At 38.1% G+C, this 22,826-nt stretch overlaps 1 protein-coding gene across 1 annotated transcript in view; it reads right to left on the bottom strand.

The window, feature by feature from the left end:
- Positions 1 to 11,608, bottom strand: part of CLYBL (citrate lyase beta like) — a gene marked incomplete at its 5' end in the record, with an annotated part of 29,036 nt that extends 17,428 nt beyond the window's left edge. The window contains 4 exons of the mRNA XM_017816722.1: positions 4,450 to 4,617; positions 5,954 to 6,047; positions 7,821 to 7,922; positions 11,420 to 11,608. Of these exons, the coding sequence (XP_017672211.1) occupies positions 4,450 to 4,617; positions 5,954 to 6,047; positions 7,821 to 7,922; positions 11,420 to 11,608 (553 nt within the window). The remainder of the gene's footprint in view (positions 1 to 4,449; positions 4,618 to 5,953; positions 6,048 to 7,820; positions 7,923 to 11,419) is intronic.
- Positions 11,609 to 22,826: the final 11,218 nt, after the last annotated feature.

Below are 22,826 nucleotides of genomic sequence, written 5' to 3'. Positions count from 1 at the left end.
TTGGCAGTTGCAGGTAGGCTGCAATATTTATTTAGTCACCAGTATGCTAAACAACTACCAGCAGTGCCCTGAGGTTTTATGAAGCAGGGTTTTTTTAATCGTTTCTTGTATAAACGTAAGTTAATAAAAATAGATGTTGCCTTTTTTTTACTAGAGATTTTCAAACATGAATAGACAGCCACATAATCAATTTTAATCCGTGACTGTATTTAGCCACCTTAAAACAAATACATGTCTAATTTGTTTGCTAATTTTAAAAGTGCAACTTTTGACATTATTAGTTCATTTCTATGCGAATTTCACAGACTGGTGTGATTTCTGCAGTTTGCTTTCAAAGTATTTTAATAAAGAGAGGCTACCGTAATTCCCAGTTTCCCGTGGAATTAATAACTCTCCTCGGTGCCAGATAACAAAACTAGTTAGAGGGATGAGCCTGATCCTGCCAACGAGCCAGCAAGTGAGCAGTCCCCTGCAGACCAAGGGTCCCACAGCCCTGCCGTCCGTCCGGCCGCCCGCTGCAGCCTCTCGCGGGAGCGAGACTTGCACGCAAGGAAAAGTTTGGAGCGTCAGGACCTGCGGAGGTTTCCTGCACAACGGGGTCTGCTCCCCTGTTCTTACGGACATTAAGCCAGCTGTACGTTAGAAATCAGCCCACCACTCGATCTGAGAAGCCTCACGCGTGACTGCAGAAATACACGTATTTTCAATGAAATAACCACGGCAAAAAAACCCCTGGGATTACTTTTATCAGACTACAGTGCTTGTGGGTGATAACCTGGAGTACAAAGTAAATCTACTTAATTAAATGAGCAAAGGAATAGTCTTTCAGTGTTGCTGTGTTCCTTTGCTAAAAAGCCATAAGTGGTTCAATTTTATTTCCTATTAAATAACGTTTAGTTTATGATTTTACAAGCATAAAAATACTCAGTTTGAAATTTCAATTTCATAACTATTTTAAAAATAGTTTAAGAATAGGTAAAAGCTTAAAACCCTGTAAGAACTATATTTTTTGAAAGAAATTACAAAGAGATTTTTTTTAAAGCCAACACTTTTTACATGAAGTCTACTTAAAGGTTTTTTAGTCAATTTAATAAAATGACATCATTATTAAGATAATGATGTTCCTTATTTGTAATGTAACAAATTCTCACTAGGTAAACTAGTAATTCTAAAATTGAAATGTGTACCAACAATTCTTGAAAAATCCTAAGGAGCTTAACTTTCTGGGAAAAATATTGAGTATATTTTAAATTATATTTAAAGTCAGTCTATAATGATAACAAAATTAAAAATACATATATATGATTTTTAAAGTGTAAAACATTTCTGTAAAAAATTTGCTTTTTTAAAGATATCTGTAGCAGTAAACTATGCATTTTATCATTAAAACACTACTGAAAAATTTACAGAGAATATAATCTAACTTTTGATTTATAGCATTTGGTTGATTTTTGTCACAGACTACATATCCAAATAACTGTATAACAGACATAATGCCATGCAGGAACGAAGCAAATATTTTAAACAGAATTGTTGTTATTGACAAGTTACTGAGAGAGTGCAAAATTGGAAGACATTAAAATTTATGACCATGAAATCCTTTTTACAGTACCACTTGATATATCGTGCTTTAAATCAATACCTGTCAAGTCTTTGAGGTAACTGTATGATGGTGTCATTTTAGTCTTCTACAAAAGACTGCAAAAGAGAGGAAACCTCTACAGTTTCGTATTTATACCTGGCTTCTCAGCCTGTAGCACAGGACTTTATATAATAACTAAGTTGTCTGTTAAAGCGTATGGCAAGGTTCACCTAATTTTTTACATAAACATTTCTACAACCTATGCCTATTTATATAGGCAACACACTGTTTTAAAGTCCACAGGTACTGGCATTGTAAAACATCTTGCTGTGTGTCTATGGCTATATATGTATATAAATAAATACATATACATATACATATGAAAGGACTATTAATTTGGCTAAATTACATTTGAAAACATTTGATTTCATGTTAATATACTCACTGAAGGAAAACCAGGCTGCTTTTAAGATAACTGGAAAAGAAAACTTAGTTACAATAAACAGTGAGGTTCCCAACAGTAATTACATATCTGGTAAATTCTTTGTTATATTATTTCACTTGTTTAATCTTGAGTGAACATATTTGATTACACTAAGGTAAATTCTACTGGTGTAATATGGGGATATCTAAGGATATATACCTTTAGTGAATATTTTGGATTTGCATTGCTTTTGAGGGTGGTGAATTCAGTCCTGTGCATACAAATAAATGAGTGTTCTCCAGCTAAGAGAGCAATTTGGAAGCCTCAGGTCATCTGATTCTTTGTGAAAAAATAGCAGAAAAGGACCTTATATATTTAAAAATTAGAAGAATTGCACATTTTGGACTTGTTATTAAGGTGACATTTCAGTACTTTACCCTCACATTATCAGAGGACTGTCAGTGACAAATACGATGTACATACTTCTGCTTTATACAAGGTCATGGATTAAGCTAAGACCCATTTGTAATTTTCTGTGATGAATGAAATTGGAAATGTTAAAATGTTTCATTTATATAGGTTTGGGAAAAAAGATTTTTTTTTCAGTTTTGAAATTACGTTTTATTTTAATCAAAACAAGCAAGAAAAATTATAAAAGCATTGGATAAACTGCAAGCAAAAGAAACAAAGAACAAGTGAAAGGTTTTAGATTGACCTAAAATATTTTTGTTCTTTTTTACAAAATAAAATGAAAAAATGCTGTTTTGTTTTAGCTTAAACAGATTTTTAAATCCCCCCCCCCCCAATCAGAAAAGTCAGTATTGCTTGTCTCTAGTTATGATATTATGATATTATGGTCAGGTTGTTTGCTGGATTTTGGAAATGTGTTTTTTTCCTGCAGAAAGGCAGGAGGCAAAGAGCAGGAGCTGTGAGTTCACCTTAATGAAGTCTGTACCTTTTACAGACCTTTACTCCTTGTATGGAAAGGCAAGACGCATCTATGGCCAAGTTAGAAAGTCACTTTACACTCTAAATTGCCACATGTGACCTTTTTATTTTTCTCCTGTCTGAACCCTGTCAGACAATGTCAGACAACTTCCACCGTAAAGTCAGTGGAGTCCAAACCACCATCAACACTAGTTGTGCTGAGCATTTCTAAATTTCCTAAATTGGCAGCCTGAGTTAAGTATTTAAATGCACATTAAGCATTCAAAAAGAGTGCTCTCAAAGGTGCTAGGCATCTGCAACTCCATCTTCTGTCAACAGGAGGTTCAGATACCTATGTTTTTTCAAAAATCAAGCCTTTCCTTAAGCTAGGAAATATTGCTTGAGACTAGGTAGCCGTCAGCAGGTGCTACCATTCAGCAGCTCTATTATTTTTCCAACTTCAAAGGGAGATGAGTGAGGGGTGGAAGTCCACATGGCCGTGGATAATGTAGCTGTGAGGAGCTAGCCATTTCACCTCTGAAACAATATTTGGTTTTGCAAATGTCGAAGCTCAACAGACAGTAAAGCAGAGTTTGTGCTGAAGAGCATTGATTGCTATTCTTTCACTGGCACGCTGAAATCACTTAAAATAACACTTGTTTTTTTTGCTTGGTGCTTCAAGATATCATGTAAAGCTAACTGTAAAAATAGAGTTTGCTAGGTAGCATTGCCAGGACGCATGCTTTTGTTAATAAAAACCTAAGGGATGTACTAGTACTGTATGTATATTCTAAGTGATGGTTAGAGAAAAGATAATGTAATGTTCATCCTATATGTTAGAATTCTCTAATGGATGTGTTAAATGGCTATTTTCTATTGCAGAACCACAAACTTTGGTGGCTGCACCGTCCCAGCAGGGTGTCTGAGTGACCTGGTGCACCAATCACAGTGTAACAGGCTGCATTACAGGACTCTGGGGCAAGGAGCCTGCTGCTCTTGCTGTCTGCCAATACCCATAGGTGTCACCAGCACTTACTGGCAGGGGATGAGAAAGAAATCAAAGAAAATAACAAGAAAATAACTTTCTCCTAACAGTTAGCATACGACATTTGCTTCTCCCCTCCTTTGCCTAAAAAGTATTTTTTAACAACTGCCATAGTTACAACAAAGAGAAAAGGCTGCAATTGTTGAGTGGCCATTGCAGAGTACAGTATCACCTTTCCCATGCTCTGTGATGGGATGAATCACTGCACAGCCTCTACCCCAACTTCTCTTCAAAACCAGTCACACGTTTCATGGGATGTGGTTTTAAAAAGCAGCCTGTGACTTTTCAGGCAAAATTTCCAGCTGCAATTTTTAAGATACTAATAAACATAGAAGAGCTTGGTATAATGAGTTTTTCAATAAATGACCTGAAATAAAAATGAAGTTATTTGTCTAAGTTACAGTAAATGTAGCAATATATTTAAAATGAAGAAGATACGCGTTATTTTAAGACATCGGCAGAAAGTCATACCGGTGAATCCCATTGAGGCACCTTCTCTTGATTGCCTGCGGAGCCCGTCTTCATCATGGAAATCGATGTAAACAAGGTCTATTGCTTGAAGGCCAAATGCCTTTGCTGTGACTATTATTTTTTGCCTGGCATATAGAATATCGTGAGTTTCCTTACTGCTTGTTGCACCTATGAAAATAATGAAAACAAGGAACAGCTGACAAGAGTCTTTTAAACCTTTCTGCTTTAAATATTTCCCATTTAAAAAAAACAAACAGTAAAGTTTGAGATGCTATTTAACGAATTTAGAAAACAAAAGAGGGGTGTAAGGCTATATAGCCACAATCATACTCTTCTGAGAAAAAAAATGCTGCTTTATCAAAAATTAAAAAAAAGCCATCTCTTGAAACACTAGCTCATAAATTCACATTTTGATTTGGTTTAAATTAGAAGTTGTAAGACTGAATTCAGTGTAAGCTTTCTCTGGTGAGGACTGCTGATTTGGAACTAAAATGAAGCAATTATTTGATTTTAGTATTTACTGCGTATACAGTGAGAAGCATTACAGCAAGAGAAGCTCTACAAAAATTGATATACTGGGTCCAACTAAATGGTTAAAAAATTCACACTGTGAATAGAATTGCACTTTCCTTCGTTCTGATTCTTGTCACAACTGATGTCCTAAGCTGAATATTTAAGCTTTAATATTTGAATGAAAAAATGACGGTAGATGACTTCTGAAGAAGCAAAAGTATTCATGAGACTTCATGTGCTCACAGGGCACCAGCTAATCAACATGCTCATGTGAAGACTAGTGGTAAAAAAATAATAATAATGTCACTATTTAGACATAGATTTCCAGTTTGTAAGGAATATTTTATAAAGTAATGCTAATTTTTACATTAACGTACTTATTTTTAATTTAGAAGTTGATAGCTCTGTGCTTTTATATTTATTTTTAAACTGAATCAGAAGCTAAGTGGCCTCTTATAAAAGAAATGGTGAAGCACTTTTTATTTTTTAGGAAGGCTAATAGTGCTTTCATGTGAATATGTGGCTATATTGACATGTGACATATTTAAGTACATTTATGAAAGCAAAATGTAGCAGAAGAGTATTTGTGCATGATATCAAAAGCCTGACTGACAGTTGTCTATGAAGAAGTGATGAAGCAGACACCAGAATTTTAGGACTTTTAAATGTAGTTCTAAAAAGCATGTGCATATTGCTTATTTATATAATATTTTAAAATTATTTCAGTGACTCAACAGGTTTTTTTCTCATTAATTTTTGGTGCTGAATGGCAAGAAGCACAAGAAGTATCAGTGCCCTGTAAAACCCAGGGACCATGTTTTACGTGTTTTAATTTGCCAATGATACATTCTGCACTGAAAAAAATTAATGAGAAAAGTGAAAACATAAAATGCAGAATCAAGTGTTGTCATTGTTGCTGTTGGATATGCCATGGGCTTCTCCAATGCCAATGCCATGCATAAACATTTATAGTAAAGAGACAAGTAACAACCTATGCTGGCACGGAAATCCTCTCCTCCAAAGACAACTGCGTCCAAATGAAAGCCAACCTGGGATCCTTTTTTCAGTGCTTCTTCACAGACAGCCTTCAAATGAGAACAGAGTATTAATTTCTACAGAAATGCAGGATGGAGAGACTACAGAGGATATTACTGCAACTCAGTGTTACCAAAATACTTCAGTGAAATTTGGTCCTATTAAGCAAAGCTGTGGTAGGTGCTTGACTATGCACACTGTTTTAAAATGACTCAGCAAAAGACAAAAAGTATTTTTCTTTCCCTGAGCACCTCTGTCCCTAGACTGTGTAAATACAGGACAACATAGCAGGTTCCCCACCTTCTGGTTAACATAATGCCCTGGGTATTACTGTGATCACTACTTCAGATATCTACGTAGCAATATGAAACAAAACATTTGGCAATTACTGCTTAAAAGCAAGCAAAAAGTATTAAATTTGATTAGTTTGACATGCAATATATTTGCATGACAAACATCATTAAAGATGAGAACCTCTTTTATGAAATAAATAATATGAATGGTTTAGAATTATTGTAGATTCCTTATAGGATATAAGGATTTCTTATAGGATTGTCAATTTAAAGTCTTCTGCTACATATAACTAATAATTAGCTAAGGAAGTTAAAAATGCAACAAGTGCTGCAGAAAAGCATTAAAATAAAAGTAAGAAAAATATTACTCTAAGAAGAGAGTAACAGTGCTATTTTATATCGATGTTTGGATAATGTAAGTATTTTTTAAGGCTAAGGTACTTGGAGAGAGACAGATGTCATTACCAGCTCTACTAATGGGTGTTCTTCTATGGCAGCTGGTGGGACACAAAATTATTCTTTAACAGAGTGCTTTAAAAGGCAACTCTCCTGCCAGCATCAGGAACTGCAATATTAAACCTCCACTATGAAATCCTGTAGGTGAAGAAAAACCTCAGATGGTTTAAAATATGATTTAATTCTTTGTTTGTACACTGGACAGGAGCGTGTCCGTTTGGTTACTGCTTTATTATGCTCCTAGATAGGTTAGCGTGTGCTGTAAGATAAATGGCTGTATCAAATGAGCAGGCTGCCTGTGAGGCCTGCCAGTACTTCTGGAGGTACTTCTGATCTGTGTGTCCTCAGCTGGTCTGAAACTTTTCCCTTAGAGCATGGGAGGGGAACACAGAGTTTCTTGTCCATGCACACGGTCTTTCGCTTTCATTACCATGCTGCCTTGCCTTTCTGAAAAATCTGGACTCAATAGTAAAGGTAGAGGAGTGATTTATATTAAAATGAAATTTATAAATTACTCTAAAAAATGAGCATGTTTTTCAGATATTTTCAAAGTTAATTATACTTCTAATCTTAGCATTAAACACTCCATCATATGCACAAAGAAACTATACCATGGAATTTGGTTGTAATGTTATCAGTAGAAATCATTATAAAGATGCAAGTTTAGCAATAGCGAAAGGATGATTAACTCTTTTATCTAATTAAATGTTATACAGAAGTTGAGTCTGACAGCTACTAAATAGCCAAGTGTACTGTAACACTGAGTATTCCAAATCTTTGGAGAAGCCTGTTTCCACTCCGAGTATGTTCAAAACAATAACAGGAATGCAGAGAGGTTTTGTTATTTGGCATGGACTGTCTGGAACTGTTCTGTCACTGGAATATTTTGAATTTATGAAGGCTTTTACAATACAAACATCAGAGTTCAATGTGCAAATGTTTCTGGAGATTGAACAATATGTATAGTATTTTTTAACCTCTCTTCCTTGGTGAAATTAAGGAGAGGCTGAGGAGTATTCTGCTTATCCTAGTTTGCTGAGATGGCAAAATATGAACACTTCAAGACTGGCTTACCTTGAAATTGAGCAAGCCCATTGCAGTTTCCACAAAGGGGATAAAATTCATTGGCTCTACAAGTGTTCGGCCTTTTAGATGATGTAAGAATTTGTCTGAAAACTAAAACTAGACAGAATGAGCTATCAGAGAGGAAAAAAAGAACAGTCTACTTGTATATATAACACGTTAAATATTCACCTGACTATAACAAACACCTCTCTCCACCCCAAAATCTGTTAACAAGGCCTGTGATTTGAAACTCCAGCATTCCCATACATTTGGAGGTTGGTTTGCAAGAAAAAAAAAAAATCTAGGCTTAGCACCTCTCACCCTGGCTTAGTGCAATGCAAATCCGTGGGCCCTGGAAAACAATGAAGTGCTGCTGTACCTGAGGTCCGGTTTTGTTTCAGGTCCAGCACTGCCAGCACTGGAAGCACTCCCCAGCCTTCTAAGTGGCATCCGTATTATTCATTACGGCACCATTACCCTTTTGTTCAATAGGCTTTTCTTCATAATTTTTTAGCTTACCTAGGAAGGCCTTAAAAAGGAAGTTTAATTCTTTGAAGACCAAAGCTTGCCAATTTTTTCCATGAGACCAGTTCACAGCTAGCTCTGAGCTGCCAGTGGGGTAGCCCAAATTCCAAAATCTATCATCTGGAAACATACAAAAGCTCTTGCACAGATTTTTCCCCTTTCAAAAGGAAAAAAAAAGGGGGGGGGGGAACCTTCAGCCCTATATTGTAAATCTATTATATCTGTCCAGATCGCGTAATTTGTGTCAAGATAAACATATTGCAGGTACTGCAAAAATGTAAGTAAATAAAGACAGAAATAACATGCATATATTTTAAATTTAAGGAATATTCGACTATTAATGGATATCAAAGGAAAGGGAATTTTAATCATCTCTCCATTCAGTCTCAGTTGGGTAAATCATATCTAAGAGATTTGCATAAATATAAACCATCAAAGACTTTTCATCTTCAAAGGGGGTTTCAAGACCCTATAAGCTTTGTACTGTAATCATCGCAGGTCACAACCCTGCAGGAATAAGGCTGCTATGGCAACATAAAAAACTAATGCTTAAGGCTTAGCATAATATTCTGACTAATAGAAAGGAAACTCATTTTAAAAGCTGGCAGCCTATTTACCAGAAGCTGGATTAGAGGTGTTATTTCCCCTTTTAGCTTCCCCCCACCACCCCTCCCCAAAAGAAGGAAAAATCTAATCACCCAGATCTTGAGGAAAAAAAAAAGCTTTGCAGCGATTTGCAGTAACTTTACAATTAGGCCAAAATAAATCACAGCTTTCTTCCATGAAGAATTCTGCCCTTCCCATTCCTGCTTTCATCGTCACTCTGGCCCTCTCTGTAACTTCTCTTTGGAGAAGAGAATTCCACTCAAAAATGTGCAAGGAGATAAAAAAAAAAAAAATCAGTGCAATTCACTCTGTACAGTACGGCAGGTACTACAGTGACAGAAAACAGTAAAGTTGACGCAGGCAAATGCAAAAAATGAGGTAATATAATGGTATCAGCATATATTCTTAAGATTCCTATCTGTTTTCTATTTTTTTAAGAGAAAAAAAATTGTAAAGTGCTACTGTGTGTATATTTGAGGTGCAAGTTAGGGTTTGTTTTATTTTACAATATTTTAAAAGTCATGCTCCTGGGTTTTTTGCTATCTTTTGTTTTGAAGGTAAAGCAAAAAAAGAAAAAAAAGCACATTTAATTAAATATTGCCTCCCTTCCTCTCCCTTGTAAAAGATTTGCAATAAGCACCAATACAAAAGGTAACGAGTGGAGAAGTTTCAATTAATTTTTTTTTTTTTTTCCAAAGGAGACGATTAAATGTTTCCGGCCTGGTAAAGTGTTCATTTCAGGGAGAAAGGGGAAAAAAAAAAAAGAAGGCGGAGGAAAAAAAAAACCCACAAAGCTTGGGGAGGGGATGAAGTAGCAAGGCCTCAGCAATTCTTTCAATTCCAGTGCACACCCAATAGTGTGTTGGGAAGAATGCACACTGGTCAGGATTTGTGGGAGAATTGTCCCGCTACAAAGGAGGGAGAGTTACGCTTGTTATAGTCCAATAAGCCATGCCAGTCAAACAAGTACCCACACTAGGGACAAAAGGAAAGCAAGAGATTCTCACACAAAAGAAAACAAGTAAGCCCATCTTTTAGTTGTGCATCAGCCTCCAGGTTTTCTGCTGCACATAAATAAAAATGAAGGGAGGGGAGCGGGTGGAGGGAAAGAAACAGCTTCTGGGAGGCTGAAAAATCATGCCAGAGTGAATTTTGGGTAGATTGGAAAAAGAAGGTAGTGGCGTTAAGCAGAGTGTGTTCTTTGTGTGCAAAGGTTGGGCAAAGGGAGAGGGAAGCGAAAGGAGGACAATGAGGCAGAAGCTGCTGGGATTGGCTTGTTTTCCATGATGGAAATAAAAGTTAGTGAGAGGGAAAGTGGAAGAGGATGAGGGGACAAAGAGCCCTGGTATCCCACCTCCCTGCAAAACCTACTTGGTGGCAGCAAGGGCTCTGCCATTTTGGTATCATTAATATTCATTACTGACAAGTTACGTCTAACACTTACATGGCTGTAAACCCTGAGAGGTATACTCTGGTTAATTTAATTAAATGTTGGTGGAAGGGGATGGTGTGCCTTCCATCACGAGCAGCAGAGGCCAAAGGGGCAGCGCCACAGAACGGACGGGGCTTGTCACACCCTCAGCATATCGGGCTGTGCTCAGCTGTACGTTCATGCCTGATCTCCATGGTTTGATCAAGGTTAGATGCTGAGATTAAAATAGATCCTAATATGCCTGTCTGCCTTTCATCACAGCTTGCACACTTGCTAGTTGCTTGTCTAATGGTTTGCAAAAATATAAAGTGAATAATTAAGCATTATTCCTTTACTGTCATGTTGCAGCAATAATGGTATATCTAAAAAAGTGTCCCTCTTTTTTGACAATTAAAACAATTATAGCATAATTAGGCCTATTTCAAAGTTTTCTTAAGTAATTTGACATGCTAACCATTTACATTTCAGGTTTTTATTGGCTGAAAAGTCAGTTGTGAAACAAACACACCTGTCAGCAATTAAAAAGGAAGAAATAGAGAACTGTTCAGGAAATAATATCTGTGCTAATTAAAAACACTAGTTAAAAGCTTCCTGTTTGTTCCTCCAGTTGCCCCAAGGAGTGACCTTCCCCCCAAACCCATTTTTTCATATGTTGCTAACATGGTTTCCCATCTTCTGCTTCCAATGCACGTAACTAAGGCTCATGGACAGACACTAATTTTGCTTTTCAGAATAGTTAGAGAAGCATCAGGCACTTACTCTTCTATTTTTGATCATAAACTCTGACAGCAATATTGGTTCTTGGTTGACCGTGGGAGAAATAAACCTGGGTTTCTTTATAAATGCAACATGGTCCATATATGTTTTTTATACAGCACATCACACACACATTTAAGTGGATGCATTTCCCAACTAGCTTAGTCAAGCAACAACATTATATGGTATATTTGCAGCCTTCCCCTTAACTTACAGCCATTCATGTCTGTGCCTGTGTGAACTTGGCCCAAGAGCTTCAGTCAAAAGCTACTGTGTTGTTGGTACTCACCCATCTTATTTCTTCAACATTTTCAACCTTTGGCAGCATCATGCTTGAAGGAAGGGTCTTGGACCGCAAAAGCACCTCTAGATCTTCTTCTGCAAGGCCGCTGGACACAGAGTTTATCCTGACACATTTTTCGGCATGGCCAAAGTCAAACTCTTCAAGGGTTTTCACAATGGCCAGTCTTGCTTCTTTCTACAATATATATGAGTTTAGAGGCACAAGAAAAGAAAAATAAAGAATATTTTCTATTGACAGAAAAAGTCACTGAGAAGAAAACTTGTTGAAATACATAGGGAAAAAGCTGGACAGCCAGTACACTGGTGTCTCTCAAATGGCTGTCACTCTTGGAGCAGTTGTCACCAGCACCTTGCAATTTTACCTTCCACTTTACTGTTTCTTTATAACTGGTAAATTAAATGCTTAGGGTTTCTACCAAAACAAGACTTTTGTGTCTGCTACCGCTGAACATGTCTAACAAACGCAAATCTTTACATTAAGAAAATGTGTTGCACTAACTATCTACTGTCTCAAAAATTGGAATGTTATTAAATCTGCATAAAACAACTAATTTTTGTAATTCATCTCTATATTGCCTGGACATCAATAAGCACAGATGTACATATACTTCTTTGGTTTTCCTTTTCTGCATGTATTCAAAGTGTACTAAAGCCAGTAGTCGAGTTTACAACTTGCATATGAAAACAACACTGAAATAACTTGGAGATTTTTCTTAAACCTCATAAAAAGATATTCTGCTGGCAAAAAATAAAATCTCCAAAAACACATGCTTCTCCTGGTAGCTTACTTTGTGAATGCAGATTTACAAATCCGTTAAACAGTTGATTTCCATGAAGAATACTTGCATGCTTTTCTGAAATGAAGTGAATTTCTTGGCCTTGAGAAAGGGGTAGGGGTGGAAGGAGGGTGCTGGGCTTCCTGCTTCCTGCCAACTGCAGTTTCAACCCCAAATTCCTTCCACTCACCAACAGCCCCTAACAAATTCGCATTGTCAAAATGCACACTTATCAAAAGTCATTTCATTTGTGAAGAGTTTTTATGGGGCTAATAAAACTTTAAAGCTCCTGACTCATGGAGGTTCAGTAATGACTTTAACAATATGCAGTCGCTGAATAGGGATGCTTTTCAAGAAAACAGGAAAACTCAAGGGGAAAAAATAATAAAAAAAAAATCATCAAAGTTAATATCCAGGCTAATACCAATCAGCAAGAGAGCACATGACAGTAGATTTAAACCAGACGGATACAAATCTCTGCCAGTGAGAGGAGCAGAGGTGGTTTCCCAGTGTGGTCTGAGTTAAACAGTGTGAGGGAACAGTAGCTTACAGTTGTCAGGCCCGATGAGAACAGCGTCTCCCAGGCCAGTTTAAGACAGCTCTGCAGCGTACTGATTTACAGGGCTGGGACCCCTGATAATTAGGGTAAGTTTAGAGCAAAGCAGTTGATGGCTCTAACTGGTTAAAAGAAAGGAATAATGAAGCAGAAAGCTAATGAAATCTGAAGTGAACAGCCTTCAGCTTGGGGCTACTAGCCATGCTTCTCCCAAGGTTGGGAGCATATGCCCGTTAATCGGACAGACAGGCACAAGGAGCCCATGAATGTATCCCTGTGTTGCGATCAGGGGGCACGTTCAGAGGTAATCTTTGGAAAATGAAACCCAAAACATTTGAACTGCTGTGAATGGACTTTGTCTGGGGCCATTAGGGAAGCCACATAAAGATGTATGCAGTTTAGTACAAACATGTCCAGCTGGAAGACAGCTCTGGTGCATAGCTGTCTAAAATGGCTCTTCCAAATTAGGTAAACCGAACCATATGATGCTAATACTGGGTAATACAAGTCCCCTATGTTTTCCTTCTCTAACCAGAGGTAATGGGTTTCTAGGGCTGGGCTGAAAGCTTCTGGATATGATGCTTAAAAACACACTCCAAACCAATTTATGCTTTTAATTAAAGTCAGATTATCACTGTTTCAGCACACACCGATCCAATTTGCAAAAGAGAGATCTCTCCAAAGTATCCACTAAGGCAGCATCCAATTCCAAATGAAGGCACATCTCTAGCAAACTTGCAAACTAATTTTTTGTGATTTTTTTTTTCCCCAGAATATAATAACAAGTAATAGATCGTCTCATATCTCTTTTTCTCCTCAGTCTGCAAACTCCCTTCCCAAAAAAGACAGATCATGTCTTTCTAGGTATATTTCCATACAAAACACTTATTAACAGGCTGTTGCTGTTATCAATTTACATAAACTAAATGTGCATCCCTCTGGTACATATCCCAAAAATAACCAACAACTTCACTGAATTTATACCAACCAACAAACATGGGGAGGGGGTTGTTGTTTTTTCCCCATATTTTAATAGAAAATATGTTGCTATGTTAGTTAACACACCCATGCCATCTGTTGGGTTGAGAATTGATGCATTTTCTTAGAACCGCTACATTTTAGATCTGCCTGCCTAGATACTCCAGGAATGGAAACATTTCCCTTCCGTGATATAGTACTTCTACTCACTGCAGTTTCCACATCAAGATTCAGTTTATGTTTTTGATTGTGGAACAAACTGAGGGCACCTGGCTGCCAAAGCCAGAGCTCATGATGGGGCTGACTCAGTGCCGACCCTTCCTACAATGGAGAAAATCCCATTGATGTTCGTGGGGTGTATCAGCTCTCCACGCAGGTTTCCAATAAAACATTTCATAGGTAAATAAAAAAAATATGCTAAAACCTCTGACTAAATCTAAAACTACAGAGGAAAGGGAGAGCCCTTTCTGCCTCGTTACACAGGGAAATGTAGATGCTACTCTTATGGTAGGATTAATGAAAAAGCGAAAATTCTAAGCTAGGTAAACTACTTTAACATAAAACAGAGAAAAAAGTAGTCCTTGACATAATAACATATTTACAGAAGTAGATGCAGAAATAAACACATTTTTCAGACACTGCCAAGAATGAGCAAATGAGAATTTTTAAGGAATGGTGAAAGAAGTTATTTGCCCTGTTCTTCACACAAGAACTACAACATCAGATAATACTTGGTCATGAAAGAATAGTTGAGAAAGAAATAAACTTGATTGTTAAGTAAACTATTCCACGCCCAGGTAGCTTGGGATGGTGGTATCCTCATTGGGTCCTGCATGAGTAGGGTTCTTAACTGAACTAGGGAGAAAGACAACAGAGAGCTTCATGGTAAACTGTGGTACTACTAAAGATATTAAATTTGCAACCTGTGTTGGAAAGCCCACTGGGAAAAAAAAAGTTGTTCAGGGTGGCTACTTTAGTATCCCTTCTGTTTGACTCTGAGGAGGACACAGGAAGATGTTCATTACCACGTGCAGCTACGCCAACTGGAGAAGATAAAGGTTTTGGTGACACAGCATTGCTGACAAACCCACTGCTACCCAGACACACAAACACTGAAATAAAAATTGGGAATACGCGTATTGCTGGCTCGACTGGCACCCATTAAACCTAATAACTAACCATCCTCGAGAGTTTCTAGCTCTGAATTATCAAATTTGCAAAGAAAACAACATCCGTCCACTTTTACACTCCAGTGGAAGAGGTGGTCCCTCGCGGCAGGGCTGCGCGGTCTCGCCATCTGGAGAATAAATCGAGTGTGAAGTACAGTATAGTTTGGGACCAAGCTCCGTGGCGGCAGCCCAGCAGTTAGTTCATTAGTCCCAAACTTGCGGGGATTAGTGCGGTATCAGCTCTACTGTTGGATGGGATCAGGCAGGCAGAGCGCGAGACTTGAGGAAGGGGGTGGTGCTAAAGAAGGAGCCCCTTGGGCTTATTTATAAAACTACACAGTATAAGCGCACCTAAATAGGTGCTTTTGGTTAACAGTTTTAGAAACAGTTTCCTATCGGCTGAATCAGTACCTTTTCATTTTTCCTTCTTTTCTTTATTTCCCCTGCTTTTTCCTTTAAGTTATATGTCAAGAATAGAAATTTCTGCTTCAAAACAGAAGGAATGCCAATGAGCTGGAAGCTCAGCCACCCACTCACTCTGGACACACTGTTAATACAGCAAAAATGAAGCAAAGATGGTCAGATTAACAGCAGATGGAAAAATTACATTTTCTTCTTTCTTTTCAAACTGGTATGATACCCTAGAAATCAGTTTTCCAGCACTGTGATTTCTAGATCTACCTGATTTTGAGGACAAAATTTCCGTTTTGCTTTAACATTCTTGCCTAGTTGTAACCTCTTTTTTTCTAAAGACCTTCAGGTCTTAATTATAAAGATAGTGGTCATACTTAAAGATATGTTTATTTATAGATCTCATCCTGTTAAAATCTTTTGGTAATAATTCTTCATATGGAAATATAAATATGTGATGCACTAAAATGGCGGGCCAGGATCTATCATCCCCATTGCCATAATAAGTTGGCATATTTCAAATGCGAGAGGAAAAATTAATTACTATAATCACAATTGAAGTTCTTTTTTTGTGACAGGTCTGACATGATAAAAACATACAATTTAGTGTTAATGTTAATTCCTTGGAGCGGTTTGTTTACAGGACTTGACATTGCTGAATCTTTTGTCACTTATATTAGTGCCTGCCCTACGAATGTGCCTTTCAAATAAGATTTCGCAGAAGTGCACATATATATTATATACCCATAGTGGCTTTTGTGCAGAATTGAGTTTCTGCAGGAGGAAAGCCTGACATTTTTGCATGTTTAATTTTCCATCAATGAAGTGATGCCATACAGAATGATATTTCATTTAGTTTCAAATTCACAAATGACATTGTCAAGAGAAAAGACAAATTACATTTTTTTTTAAGGAAACGAAGAGAACTCTTAACTGTGGGGTAGAGCATTTCTGAGAGCAGGAGGTGCTTGTCTCATGAGACTTGCCTTCTACCTTACATGCATCAGGTACTTGTGAGAAAAAAATCTTTGACATGGCAGATACTTATTTCTAGTTAGCCTTGTTAGACTGAAAAACTGTTGTAAAATATGCATACATCACGAAGTCTCCAGGAAGTGGTTATTAAATATTTTCTTATTGTTATCCTTGAGCAGGTAACCAGTTAATGAGTTTTTAAAGACTTAGGAAATTTTAAAACACATTTTCTTTTGGTTCAACATGGAATACACCAAACCCACCATGTAACTAATCCTAAATGAAAGAAAGGGCAGGAGAGGGGAAGAAGAGGGGCAGTAGGGTCTCCATCATGTATTTCAGTGTTTCTCCTCTGTTTTTCATGTGTTCAGGCAAACACATGCTTTAGGGTAATGCAAGACACTGATTTTTTTGCTACTCTTTCCTGAAATCTTTAAATTATTTCTTTAATAATTATTTGGTCTATTCAAGCCTTTTCTTTTTTTTTTATACCAACCTTTTCACTTGTCTGAAAAAGATTCTTCATGACATAATGACGTATCTAACTCTGTGCATCTCTAGCATCTGCTGCTTTTCTGTCTGCTCTGCTAATTGTCTTTACATGCAGTATATGGTCTAGCAACACTAAAATGACACAAACGTCGATAATCAGCATTGTGAACTAAGCAGCAATTTAATTATGCTCTGCTGAGGAAACCTAATTTCTTTGCCCATTTTCTTAGAAGTTTCATTTAAGGTTTAGGAACACATCAGTGCACCTATCAACAATATATATCCTGTGGTTTTAAAAGACAAGATCTCTTAAGCTGTCTAGGAACAGCTGGGAGCAGCTTGCTGCCATGTAACTTTAGCCTCTCCCTTCCTCTACCAGCATGGCCAATGTGGATCCTGGAGATATTAGGTGGGGGCCTATCCAACATCATCAGAGTTGGACAATTTCCCTATATGCTGATCAGGTGGCTCTCCTGAGCTGCTGTGAATGTGGAGAACTAGAGAACGAGAGCTCAAGGTCCACCCAGACAGCAGCCCACAACCCAAGGCTCATGAATCCCGATAAACCTTTAGGGGTGCTTAGCTATGTAAGCAATACATTTCTTCTGAGCCTAAGTATCCAAGGATGTGTATATTAGTCCAACAGCAAGACATTTTCACAAGTTGTCATCAAGATATTTTTCTGACTTGCACATATCTCACAGAAATTTAAACAGAGGCCAGTAGGATGCAAAAATGAACTGGCACATAGAAATATTCACCTAATATGAGGACTGAGTATAAATATGTCAGTAGCAAAAATAATACAGTGTGGTATGTGTGCATGTGTATGTTCATAAACACAGACAGGATTATACCTTTACAACTATGTGTACAGAAATATTTCAAGAGGTTTTTAATGACAGCACTATATACAACAGCTTCAATAAATGAAAATTTTGTTCATGTAAGTAGGCAGCTATCCTTCTGTCTGCCAACTTTTATAAACACTTACAAAAGAGATGTAAACAACCTTTCAATTATGACAAATCCAGATAACAGTAATTTAAGCTGGCTGCAAGATGTAGTCTCTTTACTTTTTTCCCTGGCTTTCTGAGGGTACTTTTGGTTTTGTGACAGATTAGCATCACAAATGAAAGTTCTTTAGACGCATTAGTGTTAATTAGTCTTCCTGAACAGTCCAAATGAGCTGCTGCATGATGAAATAAGGCCACAAAATACACAATCTGATGTATCAATAAAGAAAAAAAAAGGCTATACTTTTCTTTTATCTGGCACATGAACTGAACTGTATGTTATGATTATTTTTTATTTAAAAATTAAAAAAAAATTGAAAACGGTCTAAGATATATTTACTTGGCAGTATGTAATGGATAATTATGGAAAATGTGTACATTTAACCATCCATTTTTAATTTTATAAATGCATCTTTTTGTTAATGCTGATAGTGAAATACATTAATGTCTGTCAAAAGTACATCTACTTTAGCAAACTATCAATCCCTGTTCAACAGCTGATTTCAAGTGTGATGATTCAAGTGAGATATGGATCAAATGTTTTGAAGATCATCAAATGGGTACTGTCAGAGGCACTGTTTAATTACTGCCTCAATTATTTAATAAGTTAATTGAAAAAAATACTTAAAGCCAAGAGAAGTAAACAGCGGTTTTCAGAAAAAAAAACAACTGACCAGAGGCTTATGTCTGCTTGTACTGAAGGAACTAGTGTCTGCTCCAAGCAGCTTAGAAGCCCCTAGGAATGAAGAAAGCATTAAGGAAAGTCAGGTCAGCTGTGCCATGGCATTTTTCATCCTTTCTCTTTCCTGGAAGAAACTCTTCCCAGTCTACCTACAGTCTCAATAAAACTAAGTGTTTCAATGAGAAAGCTTGGAACAACTGAGCATGTTTTCTGGTTGTGCAAATACTGATTAACAGCTCTTATCTCAGTTTTCACGAAGTGCCTTATCTGCATTGGTAAATTAGCAAGTTAATATTCTGTAATGTGATCAAAACCCCATTGAATGCCCTAAGTCCAAGTGTTTACAGGTCATGTTAATAGTAAAATTGTAATTGTACAAAAAAACCTCTCAACTCTTCATTTTCAACTTATATTTCATTAAGTGGTGTCACCTTGTAGATGCATATATTTCCATGCAACGGGTTTAGTAGGGGATTCATGGCCCTAACTGGTCACTCAGGTATCTTATGCTGGGTAAGGCACTCCCAGGAAGTCCTCGCACCAGGTGGGGTCTTGAGCCATCTAGAAGAGGACTTCTGAAACCACCTTATCTCACAGGCACTTTTTAAAGCAGAGATTACTTTATGTGGTCCTGTATGCCCTTGTGAGATCATGCCATTAGTATCAATTTCCATTTATAGACCTTCTGAGAAAATCTGTACCATTGGATAACATAGCTCCCAGCTTCACCTGAAGGTCTTGGGCCCCAGCTGCCCACAAGGCACAACTGCTCATGTACATTCAGACTCTTCTTTGGAGGACTGAATCATCTGTTTCCTCCAAATCTCAACACAGGTGTGGTTTCAGAGATGGATCTCTCCAGGCATCATGCCCAAAGAGTGGCTTGAGGAGGACTGCACCAAGTTCAGCTGCCTCCATCCTGCTCAGTCCTGTGACGCAGCTCCAGCAAGGCCTGTGATCCCTCAAACACTCCCATGAGCCATCTTGCCATGCCCCAGGGTATGCAGCACATATCCTTGGATGAAGTTTAACAACCCCCCCACTGATATGCCACCCTGCTCATCTGATGGAAATTAAGAAAAAACACCTAGAAAAATGATCATACTACAGGTCCATCAAATCCCCACGTGGAGACACAGGGTACTCGTATGCTACTTATCCATCACTGCACTTAGTCTGCTCTAGAGATTTACCCCTATGCCGTGGGCTCAAGCCCCTCTGTTGCACTAGTGGGGGCAGCAGGGATCTCTCCTTGGATCAGATGCATTTAGCATTGTAGAAGTAGCCTGTAATTGCAGTAATTCCATGGGAAACTTTGATCTAACAAGCTTCTCACTAAATTGACTCTTGCCTTCCTGCAAAGCAAACTGGTTTTATACATGTGTTTCACAGCCAGTGCTTATGTCAACAAAACCCCACCTCTCTACACTGTATTTTGCCAGAAATCCTTCTTCTTTCTCTACCAGAAGGGCTTCCTTCTGATAGAGAGCTGACTTGGATGGGTGACTGGGATGAGTCAAGGAACCCATGCATCCCACTCCACCCCAAATGCAGGTTTTAGCACCTCCTGCAGGCAACATATTCTCAGATGCTCCTAATGATGATATGAAGCCTGTTACAGCTAGCTGTTCACTCTTGGCAGAGTCCTGGAAGCATGGGCACTAGTACAAAAGCAACTGCACTCCCTTCTTTCCACCCCCACATCCCAGAAGTGGGAGAGAGGAAACAGCACTAGAATGCCATGTCCCACATGTCCTTGCATCAGCAGTGACTAGCTGAGGCAGAGACTGATCCCTGATATAAAATAAAATATTAAAAAAAACCTCCATGACTCATGTATTCATGGCAAGGAGTAAGAACCTTTTAGAAATGACTTCACTTGTTTTCTGTGGTCTAAACCAAACCTGACAATGTGAATTTTTCCCTGCCTAGACCTGTGATTGGTGTCAAAGGAACTGAGATTTTTTTCTCCAGTTTGAAAATGGGACCTGAGAACGTGGTTATTTCCTGGGTCAAATCTCACCCATGTTAATCCTACAGTTGTAGGATGGTATTTGTACACCACCGATAGATGTATTGTACTGGTATAATAAAATACATACCCTTATAGACATGTGGAGTGGAACCCTTAATTGATTACTGGTTTTCTTCAAAACCTCATGAAGTTCCTCATTTAGATATGCCTGACAGCGGTGGAACAAGTTACTGGAACTTGTGACATTTCTTTCCCTAAGCTTTTCTTCAACTTTTTGATGAAATTAATTATTTTTAAATGCTAGGCTGACTGAGAAGGTCCTCCTTAGTGTGGCTTCTGGAATATCTATGAAGTTTAAAGTAAGGTTGGTGCATATTCCCCAATAAAAGGATAAAATAAATCAACATGTGATTATTTCTGCAAGATCTAAGCAGTTCCTACACTCTTCTGTTTATTCCCACTCCATGCCCCACTTCTTCCCCATGCAAGCATTTCCAATGCAACTGTTTCTTGAGCCAAGATGCAAACTGAATCACTGGAGCAATCCCATTAGAGAAACTCAGGCTTTTCTGGGTGGGAGAGTAGAATTGTTTTTATTCCAGACCATTTAAGCAGTCCTGTTTACAGGCTGGCCATACAAACAATTGCATTCCTGCAAGCAAGGGCAAAGGGTGACAATAAGTAGCTAGGAAGGGCAGCATGGAAATAGGAACTTCTTGAGCTGTTTTTGCTTCCACCAGAGCCAGCCAGCTAAGCACCCATCATTTCACTTGTTTTGTGCCAATAAGGAGAGTAGTAGGTAGGATCCAAAAAAAATGCTTGCATCCCTTAACAACCAACACTACAAGCTCCCATTCTTACATCCATATGTATTTATCCATAATCCATATACATACCTAGGCATAATAATCGACCTGGGCATCTGGAAACAGAGCACCTTGTTAAGTTGTTGATCACTTGACTAACACAACTTTTGCCTTCACTTACATTGTTCCCTTCACAACGTTACTCTGAATATGTGGGGTTCCTTCACCTGTGCCTTTGTTATCTACTCTTATATTGGTCCAAATCCAACATCGATTTCATTCACTTCAAGCAGACTGTCAGGTTTTGAGCTCAAATTCTTTACATATGGCTTAACAGGTATTTTCTCTCACTTCCTGGACAATGACTCTGCCAAATGCAGAGTCAGTAAAAGACTAATAAAAAGATGGGCTCAGCTTTGGACCATTTCTGAACACATACAGTGGATGCTGGGGTCAACCTGGACTTTGCTTCTGTACTGATGGAACTACTTCAGATTTATTTGAGACCAATAACATTAAGTTGATGCAAAGCTCTGGCATAAAACCGTTTGCTAAAATGCTACTAGCAGTATAATTTATTTTCCTGTGTGAATGAAATTCCTGGACAATAAGGATTTTACAGCAACATAATTGCATTCATACACTACTGCTGCTTTGTTTATCTTATATTAATTTTAAGCCAAGAGTGATAAAATGGAATTCAGTATTCACAAGTTTCACACCCATTAAACTGCTTTTTTTTCTCACTTTTTTCTTTCCTCTTGCATTTTTGCCCAATTTGCTTTATTGTTGGGTAACTGTCTGGACTAAGTATGTATTTAGCAATTTTTTTTGTCCCTTTGACTTGATATGATTCTCCTTCTTGATCTGAATGAAGGACTGACAAAAGAGAGTCAAGTAAATATGTTCTACTTATCTAACAAATGTTTTTTATGGGAAACTGTTCTGCTTTACTTGCTAAACCTGTTTACACTTTTTGATTGCCCCAGTAATAATGTGTTTGGTATTGAGAACAGAAGGTAGTTTTTCCCCCAGAGTGTTCAGAGACATCTTCTGCAGCCAGAATCCCCGCTCCCATCACCTGCATCAGGTGCAGGTTAACCCTGGTGGGACTCAGGTGATACTCCCTTCCCTTTTCTTGGCTGTGGCTGCTCCCTCTGCTGCCAGACTGCCACCAAGCATCATGTCTGTTTGGCAGCTGCCACTGTAACCTCCGGAAGCTCCCTGGCTCATTCCAGCTGGGCACCAAGGCACTGTCCCCGCCAGTGTGTTCGCAGTGCTTGAGCTGGTGTGTGGTTATGCTGCTGGATACAGAGGTTGTTTGGGTCCTTTGCTAGTTAAGGTGTCTTTGCTTTCGCTCAGGATGGGGCTGTAGCCAATACAGTCCAAAGTGGTCCTACTGGTTGCTCTGCATCTAGAGAACTTCACTAGAGAACTTTCTGAGGACAAAACACACAGTGATATCAATGCTCTTTGGCTTTATCTGTTGACAAGTTCTCTACCCATTTCTTTCCCTACTCTTTGATTTGACATGCAATCATCAGTAAACTTCCTAGG

Source organism: Lepidothrix coronata, unplaced genomic scaffold, assembly GCF_001604755.1.
Source record: "Lepidothrix coronata isolate B3197 unplaced genomic scaffold, Lepidothrix_coronata-1.0 Scaffold57, whole genome shotgun sequence".
NCBI classification, from domain to species: domain Eukaryota; kingdom Metazoa; phylum Chordata; class Aves; order Passeriformes; family Pipridae; genus Lepidothrix; species Lepidothrix coronata.
This window is presented reverse-complemented; position numbering and strand designations above follow the sequence as displayed.